The sequence below is a fragment of the Mus pahari genome, chromosome 12 (assembly GCF_900095145.1).
Source record: "Mus pahari chromosome 12, PAHARI_EIJ_v1.1, whole genome shotgun sequence".
Taxonomy (NCBI): domain Eukaryota; kingdom Metazoa; phylum Chordata; class Mammalia; order Rodentia; family Muridae; genus Mus; species Mus pahari.
Window position 1 is genome coordinate 28,804,100 of NC_034601.1, and position 20,660 is coordinate 28,824,759.

Sequence of the window (20,660 nt, forward strand, 5' to 3'; positions counted from 1 at the left end):
CTCAGAAATCCTCTTGCCTCTGCCTCCTGAGTGCTGGGACTAAAGGTGTGCGCCACTATACCCGGTTTTTCCTTCTCCCCCTTTTTAATGCTAAATAATATCCATTATATACTTCTACACCAATTTGTTTAGCCATTGGTCAGTAGACACTTAGGTTATTTCTACATCTTGGCTTCTGAGATAGATGGAAGCCTTTTGCTTCATCAGGTGGGCCTGCACGTTCAGCCCACTTGGGCCTCCACCCTGGCTGAGCCTCTGCCCCAGGGTCTGGTTTGCTGGGAAGGAAAGTTCTTCAAGCATCGTAAGACTCAGCCTGAAGACATCTGTACTTGCAGTCACCCAATTTTTTCCAGTCTCTTGGGGAGCAAAGGCCAGATGGGTAGAATAATGATCACCCGTGGGCAGAGTCCTCCTGGGTTGGTAGGTAATAGCTATGGTACTTGCAGTGCTGATAATGGCACTGTGACATCATGCAGCTCTTGACATAGTAAACAGAAACTTGAGATTAGAGAGATGGAGCAATAGTGTCTGTGCTGACTTTTAGACTTTATATAATCATTCCACACTGACATTTGGTATAAGACTTTCTTCTATACTTCTCTGCTATTTCTTCCCAAATTACCATGACAGGTCCAAGTCTAACCCACTGTCTGAACCTGTCCCCCTCAACATAAAGAGACCAGTTAGCTCAGACTTTTAACTGGGGATGGATAGCAGAACAGTCTTGTCAGTTATTCTATGCTAAGGGCTCACCCCACAGCTAGGAAGCAATTACTAAAGCAAATATGGACTAGTCAGGGCAAGAATCATAAAAAGTACATTAAAATCAAAGGCCCTGGGCATGGTCACTTGTGCCTACAATCCTAGAGTTTAAGCAGAGGGATGACAGCAAGTTTCTTAAGTGGCTAACCTGGACAAACTGCAGTGCCTAGAAAGGGTTTGTCTCAGAGAAAGAGAGAGACGACCATACGTGTCTAACCTGTGGTCCATGGAGTACACACATCCCAGGACAGTGATGAATGCAGCCCTACACATTTGTAGATGAAGCATTGTGTTCCAGTGGGGAATAATGTGTGGAGTGTGGAATAACGATGCAATTGAGTATCACCAAAAAAATTTTTTTAAAAGAACAGACTACTATAATAGGGAGAGATGCAGGGGCTGGAGAGATGGCTCAGTGGTTAAAAGCACTGAATGCTCTTCCCAAGGTCCTGAGTTCAATTTTCAGCAACCACATGGTGGCTCACAACCATCTGTAATGGGATCTGATGCCCTTTTCAGACCTAGAGTATCTGAAGACAGTGACAGTGTACTCATATAAATAAAATAAAAAATACATAATTAAAAAAATAAGGCCGGGCATGGTGGNGCACGCCTTTAATCCCAGCACTNGGGAGGCAGAGGCAGGCGGATTTCTGAGTTCGAGGCCAGCCTGGTCTACAAAGTGAGTTCCAGGACAGCCAGGGCTACATAGAGAAACCCTGTCTCAAAAAAAAAAAAAAAATCAGCTTTATTTAAAAAACAAAAACAAAAGGAGAGATGCAGCCACAAGGCTGAGTCTAAAAGCTTTGCACTAAGTGAAAAAAAGAAAGAAAGAGAAGAAAGCTGGATGGGCTGGAGACATAGCAGTCAAGAACACTCACTGCTCTCTGGCCTGGACTCTATTCCCAGCACCCACATGGCTGCTCACAACTTCCTGTCACTTCAGTTCTAAAGGATTTGAAGCCCTCTTCAGACCTATTTGGGCTCCTGCATGCATGTGGTACACAGACACAAAACTGCACAAATACATTTTTATGCTGAACATAAAACCCTGCACACCTTGTCCATTTATAGTGCATTCTGGAAAGGATAAAACCATAGAGTAGAAGAATGATTGGCAGAAGGTTGAAAAGCGACTTCCCAATAACCAAACCTCGACAGTATTTCCTTCCAGTCATGTGGTAGCATGACTCCCCAACCCTTGACAGGGCCTGCTTTGGCTAAAGACCTGAATTAAGGTGAAATGTGTCACTTCTGGGAAAACACTTTAGGAATCAGTATGTGGGGGCTCGGTGCAGGAGGCAGAGTCAGGTGGATCCCATGGATTCAAGGTCAGGCTGAGCTCCATAGCAAGTATCATGAGGCCACTTAAGAAACACAGGGTTGGGCTGGAGAGATGGCTCAGTGGTTAAGAGCACTGACTGCTTTTCCGAAGGTCCTGAGTTCAAATCCCAGCAACCACATGGTGGCTCACAGCCATCCGTAATGAAAACTGATGCCCTCTTCTGGGGTGTCTGAAGACAGTTACAGTGTAACTTACATATAATTAATAAAGATTTCTTTAAAAAAAAAAAAGAAAGAAACACAGGGTTGCTTAATGTCAGAGACACATGGCATAGCTGGAGGGGTCTCAACAAAAACTCCCAAGAAAAAACAACTAAAGAATTGAAATTTAAAAAGCCAGGCCTGGTAGCGTAAACCTGTACACCTCTCTACTCAGGAGTCTGAGGCAGGGGGACCGCAGGTTCAAGGCCAGTCTGGGCTCTGCAATGACTTCAAGGCTAGCTCGGGCAACTTAGTGGAACCCTGTTCCAAAATGTAAAACGTCAAAAAGAGCTGGAGATACTAGCGCTGTGTGTCTAATGTGTGTAACTCCCTGGGTTCAAACCCCAGCCCCAGTCCCACAAAAGCAAGCCAGAAACATTCATGGTTAGTGTTTGCTCCTGTGTGCAGAGCCTTGGGTGCTTTTGAGTAGAAACAACCTCCATTTGAAACTCACCTATGTTGTTTATTATTGGAGCCTTAATGAATTTCTTAGCTAATCCAGCCTTTCTCTTTCCTGTGTTAATTTTACCAGGAGAGAATAAGACCTCAACCAAAAGCTTTGAGCCAAATTTGAATCGGCTTTATTAAATCCTGGCCGTGGCAATGAACACTAGCCAATTCCATACCCTGGGTTCCCAGAGAATGGCCTTGAATTACATTAGTCAGGTGCTGATAAAACCCACAAGGCAATACACTTCCCACCTTTGTCCAATGAGGGGCAAGCACACATCCTGAGGTACTTCCTGCCCACATACCTCCCACCTACATGTGATCAAGCACATCCTGTGCAGTTGGGGCAACCAACCTTGATTACAGAGGTGAGAATATGTGACTGTATCTTCCATGGGTAACAGCCCCCAGCATCCCAGGATGTTATCTGTTCTTGGCCAAGTGGGGCTCATGGGCTAGAAGCATTTTTATTTTATAGATCTCTCACAGTCATTTAATCTTAAAACAAAACTTTAGCCCTCACACCCAATGTATCAAAGAAGAAATGATACAACCTAGTTCAGAGATAAATGGAAGGATTAAATTAAGATGTCCTGCAGGGGCAGGAGGATCTTTGTGAGTTTGAGCCAATCTGGTCTTTACAGAGAAACACTGTCCCCAAAGACAAACAGACAAACAAAACATTTTAAAGTGGATCTAAACAACAGAATGCATTTGACAAGATGCTGGATCTGGGATGAAGCAAATGTTGAATAAATGTGTGTGCTCGAAGCAGCTGTCTTATAATAGAAAAATCCAGAATGTTGAGTCTTCTGGTGTTCCCTCCTTCTTATTTCACAGCTGAGCAACCCCTCAGTAATGTGCTGTTACTCTGATACAGGGACCATCCTCGATAAAGGATGTTGTACTGGATGGTACATCACTATTTAATAATCTACATGGACTCAGTCTTTATTTAGCCTGCTGATAAGAAATCAGGAAACAAAGTCCTCGCTGTCTCTCTGTATGTCTCTCTTTATTCCCAGGGCTGGGTATCTTGTTCTTTACACTGTGATTGGTTGGTTCATATCTAGTCCTTTCCAATTCCTTTCTAGATCCCTCAGGACCTGGTGTGATCTTTGTAACCCTGTAACACTAACACACACCACCACCACCACCACCACCACCATCCCACACACACCCTTCCCACACACCTCATGTGAGCAGCTCCCACCTCTCCCAAGTATCAGAGAAGCCAGCTAGCCCAGAATTTGCAATCCTGCCAGGAGCGGGGCAGGGAGACTAAATAGGCAGAAGTTATGGTGAGTCAGAGGGCAAACGTAAACTAGATGAGGAGCTCTTTGTTTTTGTTGTTGTTGTTGTTGTTGTTGTTGTTTTCCAAAGCAAAATTTGTGCTCCATTTCAATGTTATCTCATTGTTAAGAAAATACTCCCTTCTATTCTTTTCACTGTATACGTGCCTGTATTTTATGAAGTGGTTCTGTCCTTGGGTTTTACATGATAGAGAAAGAGAACCAACTCTTGCAAAGTGTCTTCTGACCTCTGCTTTTGAGCCATGGCATGTGTACCTCTTCACAGGCAAAAAGTAAACAAATAAATGTAATAAAAGGAAACATATGTTACATACATGGGTGCTACACAAATATTTGCTAAATGAAGACATTGTGATGTTCATACCATGGGTGAAACCATTACGATAGCTCTCGGCTTCTACAAACTGCCAGTCTTTTTCAATCACATTCCTGACACCCTCCTAAGCCATGAAACAAGTTCAGAGTCACAGCAGACAGAGAAGAACGTACTGGCAGCATAGCTCAGGCAGACTGCTTGCCTAGGTCCAATCTCCAGTATCAAAAAAATAATTAAAATTAGAAAGCTGCGTCAATAATTCCTCACACAATAACATGACTGAAGGGTGACCTGGCAGCTCTTTGGTTAGTGTGACAACAGAGAAAGAAGGACCACTCTACTCGTTCTCTACAACATCTTTACCCAACTGTTGACACACCCCTTGGTTCTCAAGAGCAACAGGAAATGGCTTGTGCTGGCTTACAGTAGCATTCAAAATGCCCCAGAATGAACGCACACAGTGGGCCTCTGCTTGCTAATATATTCTCGAGACTGGTATGGTGATGAATGCTGGTATCCATAGTACTTAAGAAACTGAAGCAGGAAGATCTTGTGCTCAAGTCCAGCCCAGGCTACACATGGAGATGTCTCAAAAGAAGACAAAAACAACCACAGATTATCCTCAGATATCCTTGGGAATATGTCAGCAGGTTGATATTTCCGGGTTTGATTTCTATTAATAGAAAATGTATATGCCTCGCAACAAGGTTCAGGGTCCAGGCCTTCCCGATCCTATATGCAATTTCCCGTTGCTTGTGTGAATAAAAGGATGTGGCAACCCAAAAGTAATAAAGCACGCTTGGAACCAGGTGACTCACGGAGGCTAAAGCTGGAAATGACGTATCATTTGGCCCCCACTCCTTTTTACTAATAAGGAAACTGAACATCAGCAAGGGTGACTTCCCAAGGCTAAAGAGCTTGTTTGTAGAGGGAGTTTGAAGAGAACTCAGAGTGTAAATATCCAGTTTATTATACTTTCCAGGACATGTGTCATTTCTGAAGGAATGTGTCAGATGAGCATGACGTTGCAGAGTTCACGTGAAAGGCGACAGAAGAGACTGAACTCCACAGTAGAGGTAGAAGTCCTTGGCGATTCTTGAAAAAGTCTGGTTGGAGACTAGGCAGATGTCTGGATGAAACAAAAATGGTGTGGCATGGCATGGCATGGCATGGCGTGGTGTGATGTGCGTGGTGTGGCGTGATGTGGCGTGACGTGCGTGGCGTGACATGGCGTGGCGTGGGGTATGGAAAGCACAACCCTTGAAACCCGGGTTTGTTGCCGGCTTTGTCATCCTTCATGCTGTTACTTAAAGCCCCATGGCCCCGATGCCTGCCCACAGAACTGACTTCCCAAAGTTGATTCTCACCATAGACATCTTGATCTTCACCCCAGTACTAGAAGAGCACTCTGGGAGACAGTCTGTGATATCATTTGGCAGCCAGTTGTTAGCTCATTCTACAAGATACGGTGACCACTCTGCTACCAGTCTCTACCTGATGCTTGAGCTGTGGTGGGCTCCTAATGCTATGACCCTCTAATACAGCTCCTCATGCTGTGGTGACCCCCAGCCACAAAATTATTTTTGTTGCCACTTCATAACTGTAATTTTGCTACTGTTATAAATCGTGATGTAAATATCTCATATGTGGGATCTCTAATATGAGACTACCCCCCTGTACTGGCTGGTTTTGTGTCAACTTGGCACAGGCTGGAGTTATCACAGAGAAAGGAGCTTCACTTGGGGAAGTGCCTCCACAAGATCCAGCTGTAAGGCATTTTCTCAAGTAGTGATCAAAGGGGGAGGTCCCCTTGTGGGTGGTGCCATCTCTGGGCTGGTAGTCTTGGTTCTATAAGAGAGCAGGCTGATCAAGCCAGGGGAAGCAAGCCAGTAAAGAACATCCCTCCATGGCCTCTGCATCAGCTCCTGCTTNCTGACCTGCTTGAGTTCCAGTCCTGACTTCCTTTGGTGATAAACAGCAGTATGGAAGTGTAAGCTGAATAAACCCTTTCCTCCCCAACTTGCTTCTTGGTCATGATGTTTGTGCAGGAATAGAAACCCTGACTAAGACACACCCTCAAAGGGGTTGTGACCCACGGGTTGATTGCAGCAGGAAAAAAAAATGTGTCCAGAGGAAAGAGATTTGTTCCAAACTTAACCATGATTATTATGGCAAAAATGGCTCCTAAGGAGCTTCGGGCTATGGGAACAGTGTCAACAATAAATTTTAACACAAGACAATGATTTTGAAGAGTTTTCTTTGACTCTAGAAGGGTTGACATTAAATAAACACAATTTATAATGACAAGGCATAATAGCACTTACATACAGATTTTATACTATGTCAAGGCATTTGATCAATTCATGTTTATGGTTCACAGTGACGTGAACCAGCTTTCTAATTATCCCATGCAGCCGGAGTTAAACTGTAAAGCAGACACTCTTGCATTCGTTGGATTTTTATTAAGTTACAGTTCCTACCACTGTTTGGGGGCCTCAGTGAAAATGAATAGGGTTTCCTTCTCCTTCCTTCCTTCCTTCCTTCCTTCCTTCCTTCCTTCCTTCCTTCCTTCCTTCCTCCCTTTTTCTTTCAGAGACAGGGTTTCTCTGAATAACAGAGCCCTAGCTGTCCTGGAACTCTCTCTGTAGACCAAGTTGGCCTGGAACTCACAGAGATCCACCTGCCTCTGCCTCCCAAACACTGGCATCAAAAGCATGAACCACCATGCCTGGCCCTGTTTTTTGCTTCTATGTGTTGAAGTGCATTTGTGTGCTCACTGGGGAGTGACAAGAGCCCAGGAGGTCACTCTGAGCATCAGTTGCCTCAAGACAATATAATCTGAAATTAACGTTTTTCTCTCTCCTTTCCTTTCTTCCTTTCTCCCCCTCCCTCCATCTCCTCCTCTCCCCCCTTCCTCTTCTCCTGTACCTTTACTGAGATATGATTCTAACTCGGTCACTGGGGCCCACCACACCACCGCCATCAAATCCAAGTTCATTACTCCAACAAGAAGCCTGCGCTTCTGAGCCAGTGCCTCCTTTCCCAGCCCAGCAGCTGGTCCACCTTTCATCTCTATATCTGTGTCTGTTTGTACATTTATTACAAACAAAATCCTGCCATATGTACTGTGGGGTAGCCACTGAAGAAGACTGCTCAGGTATGGGATTTAGCCAATAGAAAAACCTTTGTAACCTGGCAGGTAACCACCCTAGGTGTTCAGGATCCCAGTGTAGCCCTGAGCCTTTCTAGCATGTTCTAGGTTGACATATTTCAGTTAACAAGAACAGTTAACCAGACGTGTAACTACGGAAGCCAAAAAGCAAGGATAGTGCATGTGGACCTTTCCCAGAGCTATGGACTTGGATGGAGTAGGTCTTTGTTTTCGTTTTGGCAGGCGTTACTGTCTATGTGCCAAGTTTTACAGCCTGAATGGCACTTCCACCAGGGAGTTGGTTGTGCTAAGGTCTGGGACCCCGTTACAATAGCGACATTTCTGTCTGTGCTCTCTCCCCTCGCTGTTATTTTCAAGTTTATTAGCGTTGGGCTCTGCTTCCTTCCTGTGGCTATGAGGAAACGATCTGACCAAACCGGGTATGATGGGTGGGAACACACCTTTAACCCCAGCATTTGAGGCAGAAACAAGCAGATCTCTTAAGTTTGAGGCCAGCCCCATCTAAGAGTGAGTTCTGAGCTAGTTAATGCTGTACAACGAGACCTTATCTCAAACTAAACTAAATAACTCAACACACTCTGACCAAAAATAATATAGGGGAAAAAGACAATGTATTGGGCTTACATGTCTGAGTCACAGTCTGTCACTGGGGGCTGCAGGGCAGGGACTCAGGCTCTAAGTAGAAATTATGGGGACTACTGGTTTAACTTGCTTGCTTGCTTTAAAAGATTTTAGTCTCAATTACACATATATGTATGTGGATATGAACCTCCTATGAGCTGTCTGATGTGGATGTTGAGAATTAAATCCAGGTCCTCTGGAGGCAGCCAATGTTCTTAACCGCTGAGCCATCTCTCCAGTCCTTAGCTAAGCTTTCCTACATGACCCAGAACCATCTTCCTAGGGATAGCGCTTCCCACAGTGGGCTCTGCCCTCCCTCCTGCATCCAATAGTTATCAAGATAATCCCCCCACAGAAAGGAGCGCAGGCCCACGTGATCTAGGTGATTCCCTCGGTCTAGGATGTCCTCTCAAAGGACCAGACTGTCCAGTTGACAGTGAAAAACCAGCCAGGAAGTAGAGTTATCAGCATTCCAGTCCTTTTCATGGATAAATAATAGCCTTTGCATGGATAAGCCGTGTTTTGTTTATTAGCCAGTTGATGGACATTCAGGGTTTTGTTTCTGTGGTGGGGATTGGGGGGGGTCGAGCTGATCTCTATCCACACTGTCATAAATGATGCCGCCCTGGGTATTCTTGCATGAGTTTCTGTGAGGATAACCTTTCTTCTCTTTTTTAAGAAAAGTCTGTCTCCTAGGCAGCTGTGATGGGTTGTTTTGTTTTGTTTTGTTTTAAGTTTATGAATACACTGTAGCTTCGAACACACCGGATCCCATTAAGATGGTTGTAAGTCACCATGTGGCTGCTGGAAATTGAACTCAGAACCTCTGAAAAAGCAGTCCGTGCTCTTAACCATTGAGCCATCACTCCAGCCCAAGGATAGCCTTTCATTTCTCCAGTATCTATCTAGAAACGAAGCTGCTGGGTCAAGGACTCATTCTACATCTGCCTCTGCCTTTCTGAGGAGCCACCATCTTGATTTCTAGGTTTGGCTACACGTGTTCCATCTTCAGGAACAGTGAGTGAATGTTCTTCTTCCTCCATCCTTACCGAAGGATGCGGGAGTCTCTTGTTGGTGGGTAATGCACTGGCTACATAGCAGGATTCAGCTCCTGTTTAGTTCTCTGAGCTGGAATGTTGTGGAGAACTTACCAGCTTACTTCCCCAGACTTGGTCCACATGGGGACCCAGCCCTGTAGGGCATCAGGGAGTCTCCACTGAAGATGTAAGTCAGCTTAGAGAAGGGTGTCAGGGCTTATGCCCCATTGGATATTAGCGTTTGGCTTCATAAACTCAAATCCTGAGATGTGCATTCCCACGTGCGCAGAAACACTCGACTGGGTTCATACTGAAGGGCTTAAACATCCTAAAAGAGAATAAGCTGCAAAAGGAAAATGAATGCCCTGTCAATTTACTGATCAGAGCTCCCACGTTTTAATAATCGGACTTGCTTAAGTACAAGGAAAGATTCCCAGCCCACCCTTGAGTCTCTTTGAAGCTGCCACGGCGGTCCAATAGTAGATGGGTCCAAGGGATGGTGGGCGGTCCGAGGGATCATGGGCGGTCCGAACGATCATAGGCGGTCCAAGGATGCTGCATTCTGGGAGATCTGGGGAGGTCCTCTCCGTAGAAATTCTGTGCACCTGTAGGGGGCGCAATATAATGTTTAGAGGGAGAGTGATTAGTGGAGGTGGGAGACCCCAACACTGAGATGCTGTCTAAGAAGATACTATTGAAGGGGTTGGAAGGGAACAGCGGGTGTTCATGGGAAAGATGACTGAGCTCTTGATCCTGACTTCATAGGAGCTAGAACAATGGCCCATCCTAGGCAGAAGCCCCACGCACAGTGTGCCACACGTAGTGGCACACTATGCCTCAGCCCTGCCTCCCATTTCTTCATAGATCTCCTTCCCCTGCTCCCCCAGACACTAAAAGGGTGCATTCTGGGAAATAGACAGGATGTGGATCTCGCAACTGGCGTTAAGGCAAAAGCAAAATTCTGACTGAGGCAGCAGTGAGCAACCAGAACAGAGAAGGGCTGCCTGCAAGGAGGAACCTTGCTCGGGAGTCAGGCCCAGCTTCAGAGCAGGAGTTTGTAGGGGTTGGGGATCTTCTGGTCATGACCTGCCTGGCAGCTGCTGACCAGGGTATAGCATTAAAAGGCCAAAAGTTTAAAAAAAAAAAAAAAAAAAAAAAAAAAAAAAAGCAAAGTGCCCCATTCTGTGGCACACAGACCTTGAGCACTTGGCCCCACCCAGTAACCAGTGACTCAGGATGCCTTAGAGCAGTGGCTCTCAACCTTCCTAAGGCTGTGACCCTTTCACACAGTTCCTCAGGTTGTAGTGAAGCCGACCCTTAAAATTATTTTCATTGCTACTTTATAGCTGCAGTTTTTCTGTGAGGAATCATAATGCAAAAAATATCTGTGTTTTCCAATGGTCTTACACAACCCCTATGAAAGGGTCGTTTGACCCGAAGGGGTCAGGACCTACAAATGAAATACCCCTGCCTTACACAGAACCTGACTCCTGATGTCTGCTCGTGCCTCACCCCAAAAGACTATTCTCAGAAGGGGCAAATGGGACGATAAATTGTGCTGCCTAGCCACATAGCGATCTGCTCCCCTCTTATCTATTCAGTTAGCTCCCCATACAGGAAACAAGGCCAAGTAACATCTCTTAACTGCCATACAAGGATCTACTTCCCATAAGGGGAATTCTGAGGGCTCGCCTGCTGCATTTCTGTCCACAGTCTATTCTCTATTAAAACTTTTATATCAGGGGCTTGGATCTGTGCCTAAGTAGCTCGTAACGACTCATAACTCCAGTGCCAGGAATCCAACACCTTTTTCTGAAGTCCTAAAGGACCAGGCACACGGTGCACAACTAACACATGCAGGCAAAACACTCATGCACATACATAAAATAAGTAACTCTAAAAGGGAAAATGTCTGTATCATCTCTCATCTGGCTAATATTTTATTGGGCTATTTGAGCCTCTGCAGAAGCCAGTTGTGTGCTATGTGTTGTCTATTCTGAGCCCACTCTGCAGACACCATGCCTAATGGTAGAGGGTTCCAAGGTGAGGTCTTTCGGATTATGGGCAGCCTTACTATCACAGGAATGCTATCTTTAGTTTCTTGCTGTGTCCCCAATGCCTAGAAGGGTGTCTTCCATTCCTAGGTCCCAGAAGGACCTGGTAAGGAGTGAGTCTAAACCAGTTGCTGGATAGTATGAAAAATTCTGCAGTGGAATTGCTGGGTCAAGTGACATTCCTATTGGGGTGTATGTGTGTGTGAGGGGATAGCAGTGAACTGTGTGTGTATGTGTGTGTGTGTGTGTGTGTGTGCGTGTGTGCTCTAGTACATGTATAAAGGTCAGAGGACAACCCATGGGAGTCCATTGTCCTCTCCCTGGGTTTTGAACTTAGGTCTTCAGGTTTAGCCACAGTCGCCTTTCCCTGCTAAGCCACCTTGCCAGCACCAACATTTAGTTCATATTGCCCATAAAGAATAAGGTTCCCAAGAAAGTTACATCAACGACTTCACTTGGAATAACAGCAGAAGAGGTCTAGTTAAGGATTAGTGAGAGATGGCTTAGTGGTTAAGAACACTGACTGCTCTTCCAGAGGTTCTGGGTTCAATTCCCAGCACCCACATGGCTGCTCACGGCTATGTATAACTACTTCCATAAGATCCGTTACAGAACACCTATATAAATATTTCAAAGGTGGGGAGGGGAAGATTAGTGGGACAGTTGTCAGTGGAATTCAAGCTTTGAGTTGTCTTATTACGTATCATTTTGTTCTCCCAGGACATACGGCTGCCAGTAGTCAGGGCTCCTGTGAGCTGAGCCTTAAGCATGGAAACCAGTCAGAAAGGCCAGTGAAGACCACTTCAGCCTCTGTACCGCTGCCTCTTTTGCTGGTTCAGGGGAACGTTTTTCTCACAACTTCAATGTACTTTTCGTTGGTTGCTTCCCTGTGGAATAGAAGGCCCCTTCCCCACTGTCCACCTAACAAAGTGCCCTGGATCAGAGGGTCCCAAACTTCAGGTGACTTTGCTGTACCAGTGAGGTTTTTTATGTAGGGTGTTTTTGTTGTTATTGGTGGTGGTGGTGGTATTTTGTTGTTTAATCTTTTTTTTTTTTTTAACTTTCGTATTTATTTTATGTGAATTGGTGTTTTGCCTGCTTTTTTTTTTTTTTGTCCGTGTAAGGGTGTCAAAATCATTTGGGACTGGATTACAGACAGCTGTTATGTATATACTGGGAATTGAACCTGGCTCCTCTGGAAGAGCAAGACAATGCTCTTAACCATTGAGCCGTTCCTCCAGCCCCTGGGTTTGATTTTTTGAGACAGGATCTCACTGCATGACCCTGATTGGACTTGAACTCTGCCCCTGCTTCTGCTTCTGAGATTAATGGCATGAGCCACCACATCTGGCTAACCTCAGGATTTTTGACAAACTAACTATATATCATCTCTTCACTCTGTTACATAATATTTTACTTGAAATTCACTTGTATTTTTAAAGATCTAAATGAATTTCTTGTGATTTTTTTTAATATTTATTTTTGTGTGAGTATGCATGTATGTATGTGTGTGTGCATGCTTATTGCAGCACATGTGTGGGGGTCAGGAGATAACTTGAATGGGTCAGTTCTCTTCTTCCACTATGTGGGTTCCCGAAAAGAAGTTTATCAAGTTTGACCACAAGCTCCTTCCCTGGCTGAGCAATCTCACTGGTCCCTTGAATTACTTTTAAAGTTGGTATCATAACCACAGATAGAAAAACACAACAAAACAAAACAAAATCAAACCCTATTTTTTTCTTGGCCATAAATAGGAAGTAATTATAAAATAAAAATAATAAGAAGAAAACATTGATTCTAGGTGGATATCTTTGACTGCTAAAGGGTCTGTCTACCTGAGGGCAGATCTCTCCTGAAGGGAGACGTGTTTGCACTCAAGAGCAGCTGGAGATAAACTTAATGAGCCACAGATTATTCTCCTTGTATAATCAGAAAAACAAATTCAGAGGCACTCACGCACACACACAGTCACACATAATCTATGTGACCTTCTGCTGTGTACAGAGACACCGGAAAGTCACTGGGCCTGCAGCCCCTTGTGTCTCAGCCCTGGTCATCAAACCTGTTTAGTGGCTGAGACACAGACCACGCCTGCTGGTCGGCATGGCTGGACCTCAGAAACGGACAGGAGCAAACCAGAACTCCTTTGAGCCCAAGAAAGTACAACCAGACTTCCATTTGTGGTTTTCAACTTTCGTCCAGGGCCAAGCTGCCCTTGAGGTCAAGTTTCATCTTAGAACCACTCCCTGTATCCTCTGGCCTCCAGGAGACAGGGTTTNTTTTTTTTTTTTTTTTTTTTTAATCTTAGTCAAGCTTCTCGTAATTCCAGTTGGCAGTTGGAAGAGGAAGTAGTAAAAAGTCAAATAGCTTCCTGGGGGGAGCCCCTTTAGGGAACTTCTAGAAAGTTCCATACTAGAAGATAGATAACACTATGCAACTAAACAGTGCATTAAATTGTTCATGGTTCATTAAAAAAAAACAAAAAAAAAAACAAAAAACAAAAAACAAAAACTAAGAGCTGAGGGACAAATAGGTAAAATTTACAGGCCAAAGCCCTGCCCCTCTGGAAGGCTGAGGAACTTGGGGACACATAGGCAGTGAGTGAACCCTGTCTGTGGAACCAAGTATGGCAGATCACACCTATAATTCACACAACTTTGGGGCTAGCCTGGGCTACATAATGCGTTCCGGGCTAATCTGGGCGACAGAGTAAGCTCCTGTCTTAAGACAAAGTAAAGCAAAACAAAACCCCCAAAGGCTGGTATTTGACTCTCCCTGTAAACCTGTTAATCCTTTGTAAGAAGACAGAGCCACCACGAGCAAGCTTAACCGCTGTTCCTCAAGCTGCTGTCCGCTGTCCCCCATCTGTTTCCTAATGGCACGTCCTTTCGTCCTTTCCGCCTGCTGCTCTAGGACACTGGCACTGCCCCTCCTCCCCTAAAAGGAAAGCCATTTCCCAACAAAGCAAGGCTGGTTTTGAAGGGTTGGGGGTTTTGTTCAGGGTAGCCTGTTTACCAACAAGGATAAGGCTCTGGGTTCAAGCCCAGGCCCTAGGGCGGGGACCATGGCTATTTTATATTTTCTTTCATTCGTTGTTGTGTGGTTTTATCATCAAAAGAATATGAGCCAAGTTGCATCTTGTGCCCCGCCCCCCAGTGGAGACACCCCAAAGGACCAGAAGAGAATTAGGTTACTATCTAGCAGGAGGCTTCCTGGCAAAATAGCAAAGACGAACCATGTCCTCGCCCTTGAAGGTTAATCCAGGGAAAAGTGAGAGGGCCCACGGTGGGTAAAGGGGCTTGTGGCCAAGGTTGTCAACAGGAGTTTGATTCCTGGGACCCACCTGGTGAAAGGAGAGAACCAGCTCCCGTAAGCTGTCCTCTGGGTTTGTTGCCTCTTTCCTTCCCACCAGCAAGTGTAAGTATATAAAAACTAGTTAATATGTTAGTATAAATGAGGCCTAGCTTATAGTCCCAGCAATCCACAGACAGAGGTGAAGCCCATGGGTCTACATAGCAAGTTCTAGGCCAGTGGCGGTTACATGGTTTTACACACACACACACACACACACACACACACACTCACTCACACGTGTGTGCGCATGCGCATGTGCGCGTAAACATATAGTTATATTTAATTTGCATACCTTCAAAATTTGTGAAAAGTTAGCTATTTCTCACACCTGTTTGTTCAGTGGTTATATTTTCTCCCTTGTGAATGATGTGAACCTAATAACTTCCTTGTGGAGAACAAATTACTCAAAGTGCTCAGTGAGCATACAGCCCCAGTTCCTGGACTTACTCTCCTGCATTCCTTAGCCCTGCACCCAAACTAAACCCCACAGCCTCTATCCACCTCTTCTTCTGTCTTCATAAATATTTACTGAGCAAGTCCTACCTGCCAGCTGCTCTGAGGGATGGAGACTGGGTGAACAGGGCAAGGACCACAGTCAACTCAGCAGCCAACAGAGAAAAGGTTCCTGTATAGAGTCCACTGGGTAGAGCTAATCCTTCAGATAAGACCATAAAGAAGAGACCATATTCAGGCTGAGATATCCCCGTGACTTCTTATGGCTGCAGTTGGTTAAAGTTCACCCTGCCTGCCAGGACCTGGGAGGCCCTGCAGGGTCAGGCCCAGTCTCCTCTGACATCACTTTATGCCCAGCCCCCTAAGCCACACGGCTCCTTAAACCCAGCCCATCTGCCCCTAGACTCCTGGCTTTTGCACTGGCTGGAGTGTTCTGTTTCTCTTGCCGTCTCTGAGTAGCACATCTAGTGGTCACTCGGCTCCCATGAGACCCTGCCAACCTCTCCATGTAAAATAGCCCCTTCCTCCCCACGAGGCGCCATCCCGTCCTTGTCTCGTTTCCTTCATAGCAATTGGCCTTGGAAATGACTTCCTTTCTTTGCTCGTGTTTTGCTTGCCTGAACTCCACCCCAGCCCGTGGACAGTCCAGGGAGGCAGAGGACTCACTGTCTTGCTCATCGCTCCATCTTGTATAGAGATAGAGAGAGATGCTTTCAGTACCTGCTGGGAGCTGGGCGCACGGCACATGCCAGCAATCCCAGCATTTGGGAGGTAGCCTTAGGAGGTGAAGAATGCTTAGCTAGCTGCAGTAAACCCAAGGCTAGCCTGGGCTCCATGAGATCCCATGTAGAAAGGAGGTACAGCAGTACACATCAATAATCTCAGCACCGGGGAAGCAGAAACCAGGCAGATCCCTCAAGCACCTGGCCAGCCACTCTAGCCAAATTTCGGGAAGTTGTTCTTTGGCCACTTTGTGTGTTCTTTCTTCCACCCCTTTTTCTCCTCCCTTTCAACTCCCCAATGCTAAATAAGAGAGAAAGAAAGGATGGAGGGGAGAGAGGAAAGGAAAGAGATCCTGAATCTAATTTCTTCCCCTTTGTGTCTTCTTCAACCATGACTACGAACAAACTGCAACTAACTCCCCTGAGTGACCCACACCAACCCACCAACCCCTCCTCTCAGGGCTCCAGCATTTGTGTACCCTCTGAAAAGTCCCCAGAATTCCAAACATCTCACGATCGCAGAAACTGTCTACCACTGGCAAAATCACACCCCTGCTAGAGCACAAGGCAAGACATAGTCAGTGGCTGTGGACGGTCTGAAGCAGGCCCACATCCCACACCTGGGATTAAAACGAGAGCATATGTTTATATCATTTCTGCGTGTTTTAAAATAATTATTTATTTATTTTATGTCTATGAGTACACGGTAGCTGTCTTTAGACACACCAGAAGAGGGCATCAGAATCCCATTACAGATGGTAGTGGGCAATAGTGCGGTTGCTGGGAATTGAACTCAAGAGCTCTGGGAGAGCAGTCAGTGCTCTTAATCACTGAGCCATCTCTCCAGACCCATTTCTGTGGTTTTTAAAGAAACCAAAATCCCAACATTGTTACTACAATGATGAGTTCCACGTTCAAGGAGAGATCCTGTCTCAAAAAATAAAGAGAGGAGCTGTTGAGAAAAATACCCACTGTCAACTTCTGTCCTACACACTACACACAAACACACACACACAAACACACACACACACACACACACACACACACACACACACACACACAGGTTGAGCATTTCTCTTTATAGCCAGTAGAATCTTTGCTGGTCACCCCTGAAGAACAGTTTTGTAGGCAGCTGTAGATACACCTCCCTCTTAATAGCTGACTCTATGACCAAGACACCTACATCTTTTCTACGGGCAAGTTAACTGTACTCTTGGTTTATAGATAAAAAATTAGGATATAGAAAGGTCATGCTAATAGATATCATCTGTCTTTCCGCTCTGGGTTTTAATTATGTGGGAAGACAAAGCATGACAGATAGAGTAAAATATCATTTTTATCTAGTTGTTTCTTTTGAGCCAGGTGTAGTGGTAAATACCTATAATTCCAGCAATCAGGGGATTGGACAGAGAGATCAAGATTCAAGGCCAGCCTGGGATATATAGCAAAAACAACGCATAGAAAATAAATAAGTAAAAACATAAAGAAGAGGTTGGGGAGCTAGGAGATGGTTCAGTGAGTAAAGCCCTTGCCCCATGTAAAAGCCAGTAGACAGAGCAGCGAACTATAATCCCTGCACTGAGGAGAGACAGGATCCCCCTCTCCCCAGGAATCTATCAAACTAGACTAACCATAATTGTCAAATTCTGGGTTCAGGGAGAGAAACTGCCTCAATAAATAAAAGTGGAGAGTGATTAAGGATGATATCTAATGTTAACGGCATGCCTCGACCTAGACAAGGGTGCTTGAGTACGCATGCGCGCAGCACCCTCGCACGTATACCTCCTCTTCCCCTCTCCCTTTCTTCTTTTAACACTACTACTACTACTAACTACTACTCTCAGTGTAGGTCAGGCTGGCTTTCAACTCAGTCCTCGGCTAGGGCTTCCCCATACCGAATCTTTACCTTCCCAGATCCATAGTCCAGAACCCAGGTACCCATAGGGGAAGTGCAGGATCTGAAGAGAGTTTGTTCTTTTGAAATAACTCCCCGCCACTCCCTTAGGGTAAAATTAATAAACAAATGCAAGGAGCTGTGAGCCTGGCAGGAAGTGAGGCTCCTTCACACGGAAAGAGCCGTAAAGAAAGACTTTCTCCTAGGAAGGCGTTCCGCTCCATTTTTCTGGGTTGTGGCTCACTATCATAGCCCTGGCTGGCCTGGAACTCACTATGTAGACCAGGCTGGCCACAAAGATCCACTTGCCTCTGCCTCCTGAGTGCTCAGGCTTCAAGGCCTGTGCTACCATGCCCAGCCTCCCTGATTGTCTTGCTGCCTATATTTTTCCAGATAAAGTCAGGGAAGAGCCAGGGGTCAGGTGCTTGGCAATCCTCCATCCTTTCCCGGTCATATTCTTTGTTCAGTGCCACAGAAATGGTACAGAGGCTGCGGCGGCGGTAGAGGCAGCGGGCAGCAGCCGCCTCTGGTGCTGGAGTACTAGAGGCAGCACTCAGTGCTACCTTTTTTTTTTCTTTTAGATTTAGTGTTTTATTTGATGTATATGAGCGTTTGCCTGGGATACCTATCAATCACATGTGTGCTCTTTTTAAAAACCAATCTTTAATTTTTAGTTTTATTATTTTTTTTAGGTGTGTGTGTTGTGTATGTGTGTTGTATTATGCACTCTATCGTTCTCTGCCTTATTCCCTTGACCCAGGGTCTCTCACTGATGCAGAAGCCTCGGCTAAGCTGCCTGGCTAGCGAGTTCTTGTCTCTGCCCTCCAAAGCTGGGGTTACGGGCACGTGAGGCCATGCCCAGATTTTTACCTGCATGTTGAGGATAAGATTCTTATGCTTGCTACATAGGAGACACTATCTAATACATACATGCATACACACACACACAGATGGATGAAGAAGAGATAGATAGATGGGGGAAGGGTAATGGGCTCTTGGGACTCCAAAACAAGAAGACGTCAATTTAATTTATAATAGAAAAAAACTTAGAGGCTGAAGTGATGGCTCAGCGGTTAAGAGCACTGACTGCTCTTCTGAAGGTCCTGAGTTCAAATCCCAGCAACCACACGGTGGCTTACAACCATCTGTAATGAGATCCAAAGCCCTCTTCTGGTGCGTCAGAAGACAGCTATAGTGTACTTAAACATACTAATAAATAAATCTTTAGACCACAGCGAGTGGGGCTGACCAGAGAGAGCAGAGGTCCTGAATTCCCAGCAACCACATGATGGCTCACAACCATCAGTACAGCTACAGTGTACTCATATACATTAAATAAAGAAATAAAGAAATAGATCTTTTTTAAAAAAGAAGAAAGAACTTGGAATGAGATGTAGCTGAGTTGGTAGCGCACTTGGCTAGCACACCTGAGACCCTGGGTTCAGTGCTAGACACTGATGAACCAGACACGGTGGCAGAATGATACGTCTGTGCTCCTAGCGCTTGGGAGATAGAGGTAGGAAGATCAGAAGTTCAAGGTCACCCTCAGTCAATTCCAGGACAGCCCGGGTAACATGAGATCCTACCTCGTGTGTGTGTGTGTGTGTGTGTGTGTGTGTGTGTGTGTGTGTGTAAATAAAATACGCAAATGATTTGAACAGATAACTTAGAGAGGGAGACACAAACGCCTAAAATAAGCACATGAAATAATTTTCAACATCCTTTGTCATCAGGAGATATAAACTAAAACTTGATAAAGAAGTTACTACCTAATGGTGTGCCTCTGTGCCCAAGCAGGCGGCTCCAGGAGACCTAGACAGTGCTGGCAGAGAGGGTTAGGGGTTCTGGGGTGACTCACCTTTGTGACCAAGCCGGCTAGTCCTTAGTAACCCTAGTAAGCTCCAGGATCTGCCACCCCACTAACACCGGGGTTAAACCCACACCACAGTGTCCATCTTTTAACATGGATGCCAGGGGCTTGACCCGGGTGCTGACTTTACACACACCCCTCTCCCCAGCCTCTTTATCATAGTCCTCTTATTTTTTAATATTAATTTTTTATTATCTTTAAGACTGTGTGTACATGCCTGCCAGAGGCGTGGATTCCCCTGGAACCCGAGTTACAGGATCAGTTGTGAGCCACCTGACCTGCGCATTGAAAGCAGAACTCGCAACATCTGCACAACCAGGAAGCGCTTTTAACCTCTCAGCCGCGTCTTCAGCCCCCTATCGTAGTCTTGAGTGGAGACTCTGGGGACAATAGGAGCTTCTGAGCATTAATATACTTTTTAGATTGAGAACAGAGTTAAGAGTTGGGTTCAAGAACGTGGGGATGGTTGCTGTATCTTCCTCTGGGTGGGGCTGGATCTCAGGAAAGGGCTGGATTAAGCAAGCCTTATCAGGTGACAGAGCTGGCTCCTGAGACCGTGGGAGCTCTAGGGTGGGAGAACAAAGGGCTGAGGCAGCTCATGGGGTGACATGTGAGCACACAGTGATCCCCTCAGGTGACAGGGGATAATGACTAAAGGACCCTTTATGCCAGCTCCCATTGAGGAGGACTTCACTCTATTTCCCCCAAGTTTTCAGACAGGCAGCTTTTCTGAGGTCATTGTCCTGCTCTGGTGATTGACAGGCCCCTCTGGATGAAGGCTTAGGAGAAGGGACGCTGATTTGACTTATTTCTTCTCTAGAAAGCCCTGTCTCTACCCAAGGCCGTGGAGAGAAGGCAAAGCTGATCGCAGAAGAATGATCGACCAGTAACAATGGCCCTGCTTTGCCAGGAGGAAGCAGCCTTCCTTTCCTTCCTGGGCCTCAACAAAGCTGTCACCCCCACCTCCCTTCTCCCCTTCCCTTTTTTTAATAGTGAGGAAGGAATGCTTTTAAAAAGTAACATGGTGATTGTTCTGTTGCTGTGTGCTTGATTTTATTGTTTTGCTTTGGGTTTTTTTTTTTTTTTTTTTTTTTTTT

The 20,660-nt window shown here is 45.5% G+C and overlaps 1 protein-coding gene across 1 annotated transcript in view; it reads left to right on the forward strand.

Moving 5' to 3' along the window:
- The first annotated feature begins 14,506 nt into the window (after nucleotides 1–14,506).
- Nucleotides 14,507–20,660, forward strand: part of Muc13 (mucin 13, cell surface associated) — a 32,367-nt gene continuing 26,213 nt past the window's right edge. The window contains 1 exon segment of the mRNA XM_021209022.2: nucleotides 14,507–14,555. Within this exon segment, the coding sequence (XP_021064681.1) occupies nucleotides 14,507–14,555 (49 nt within the window).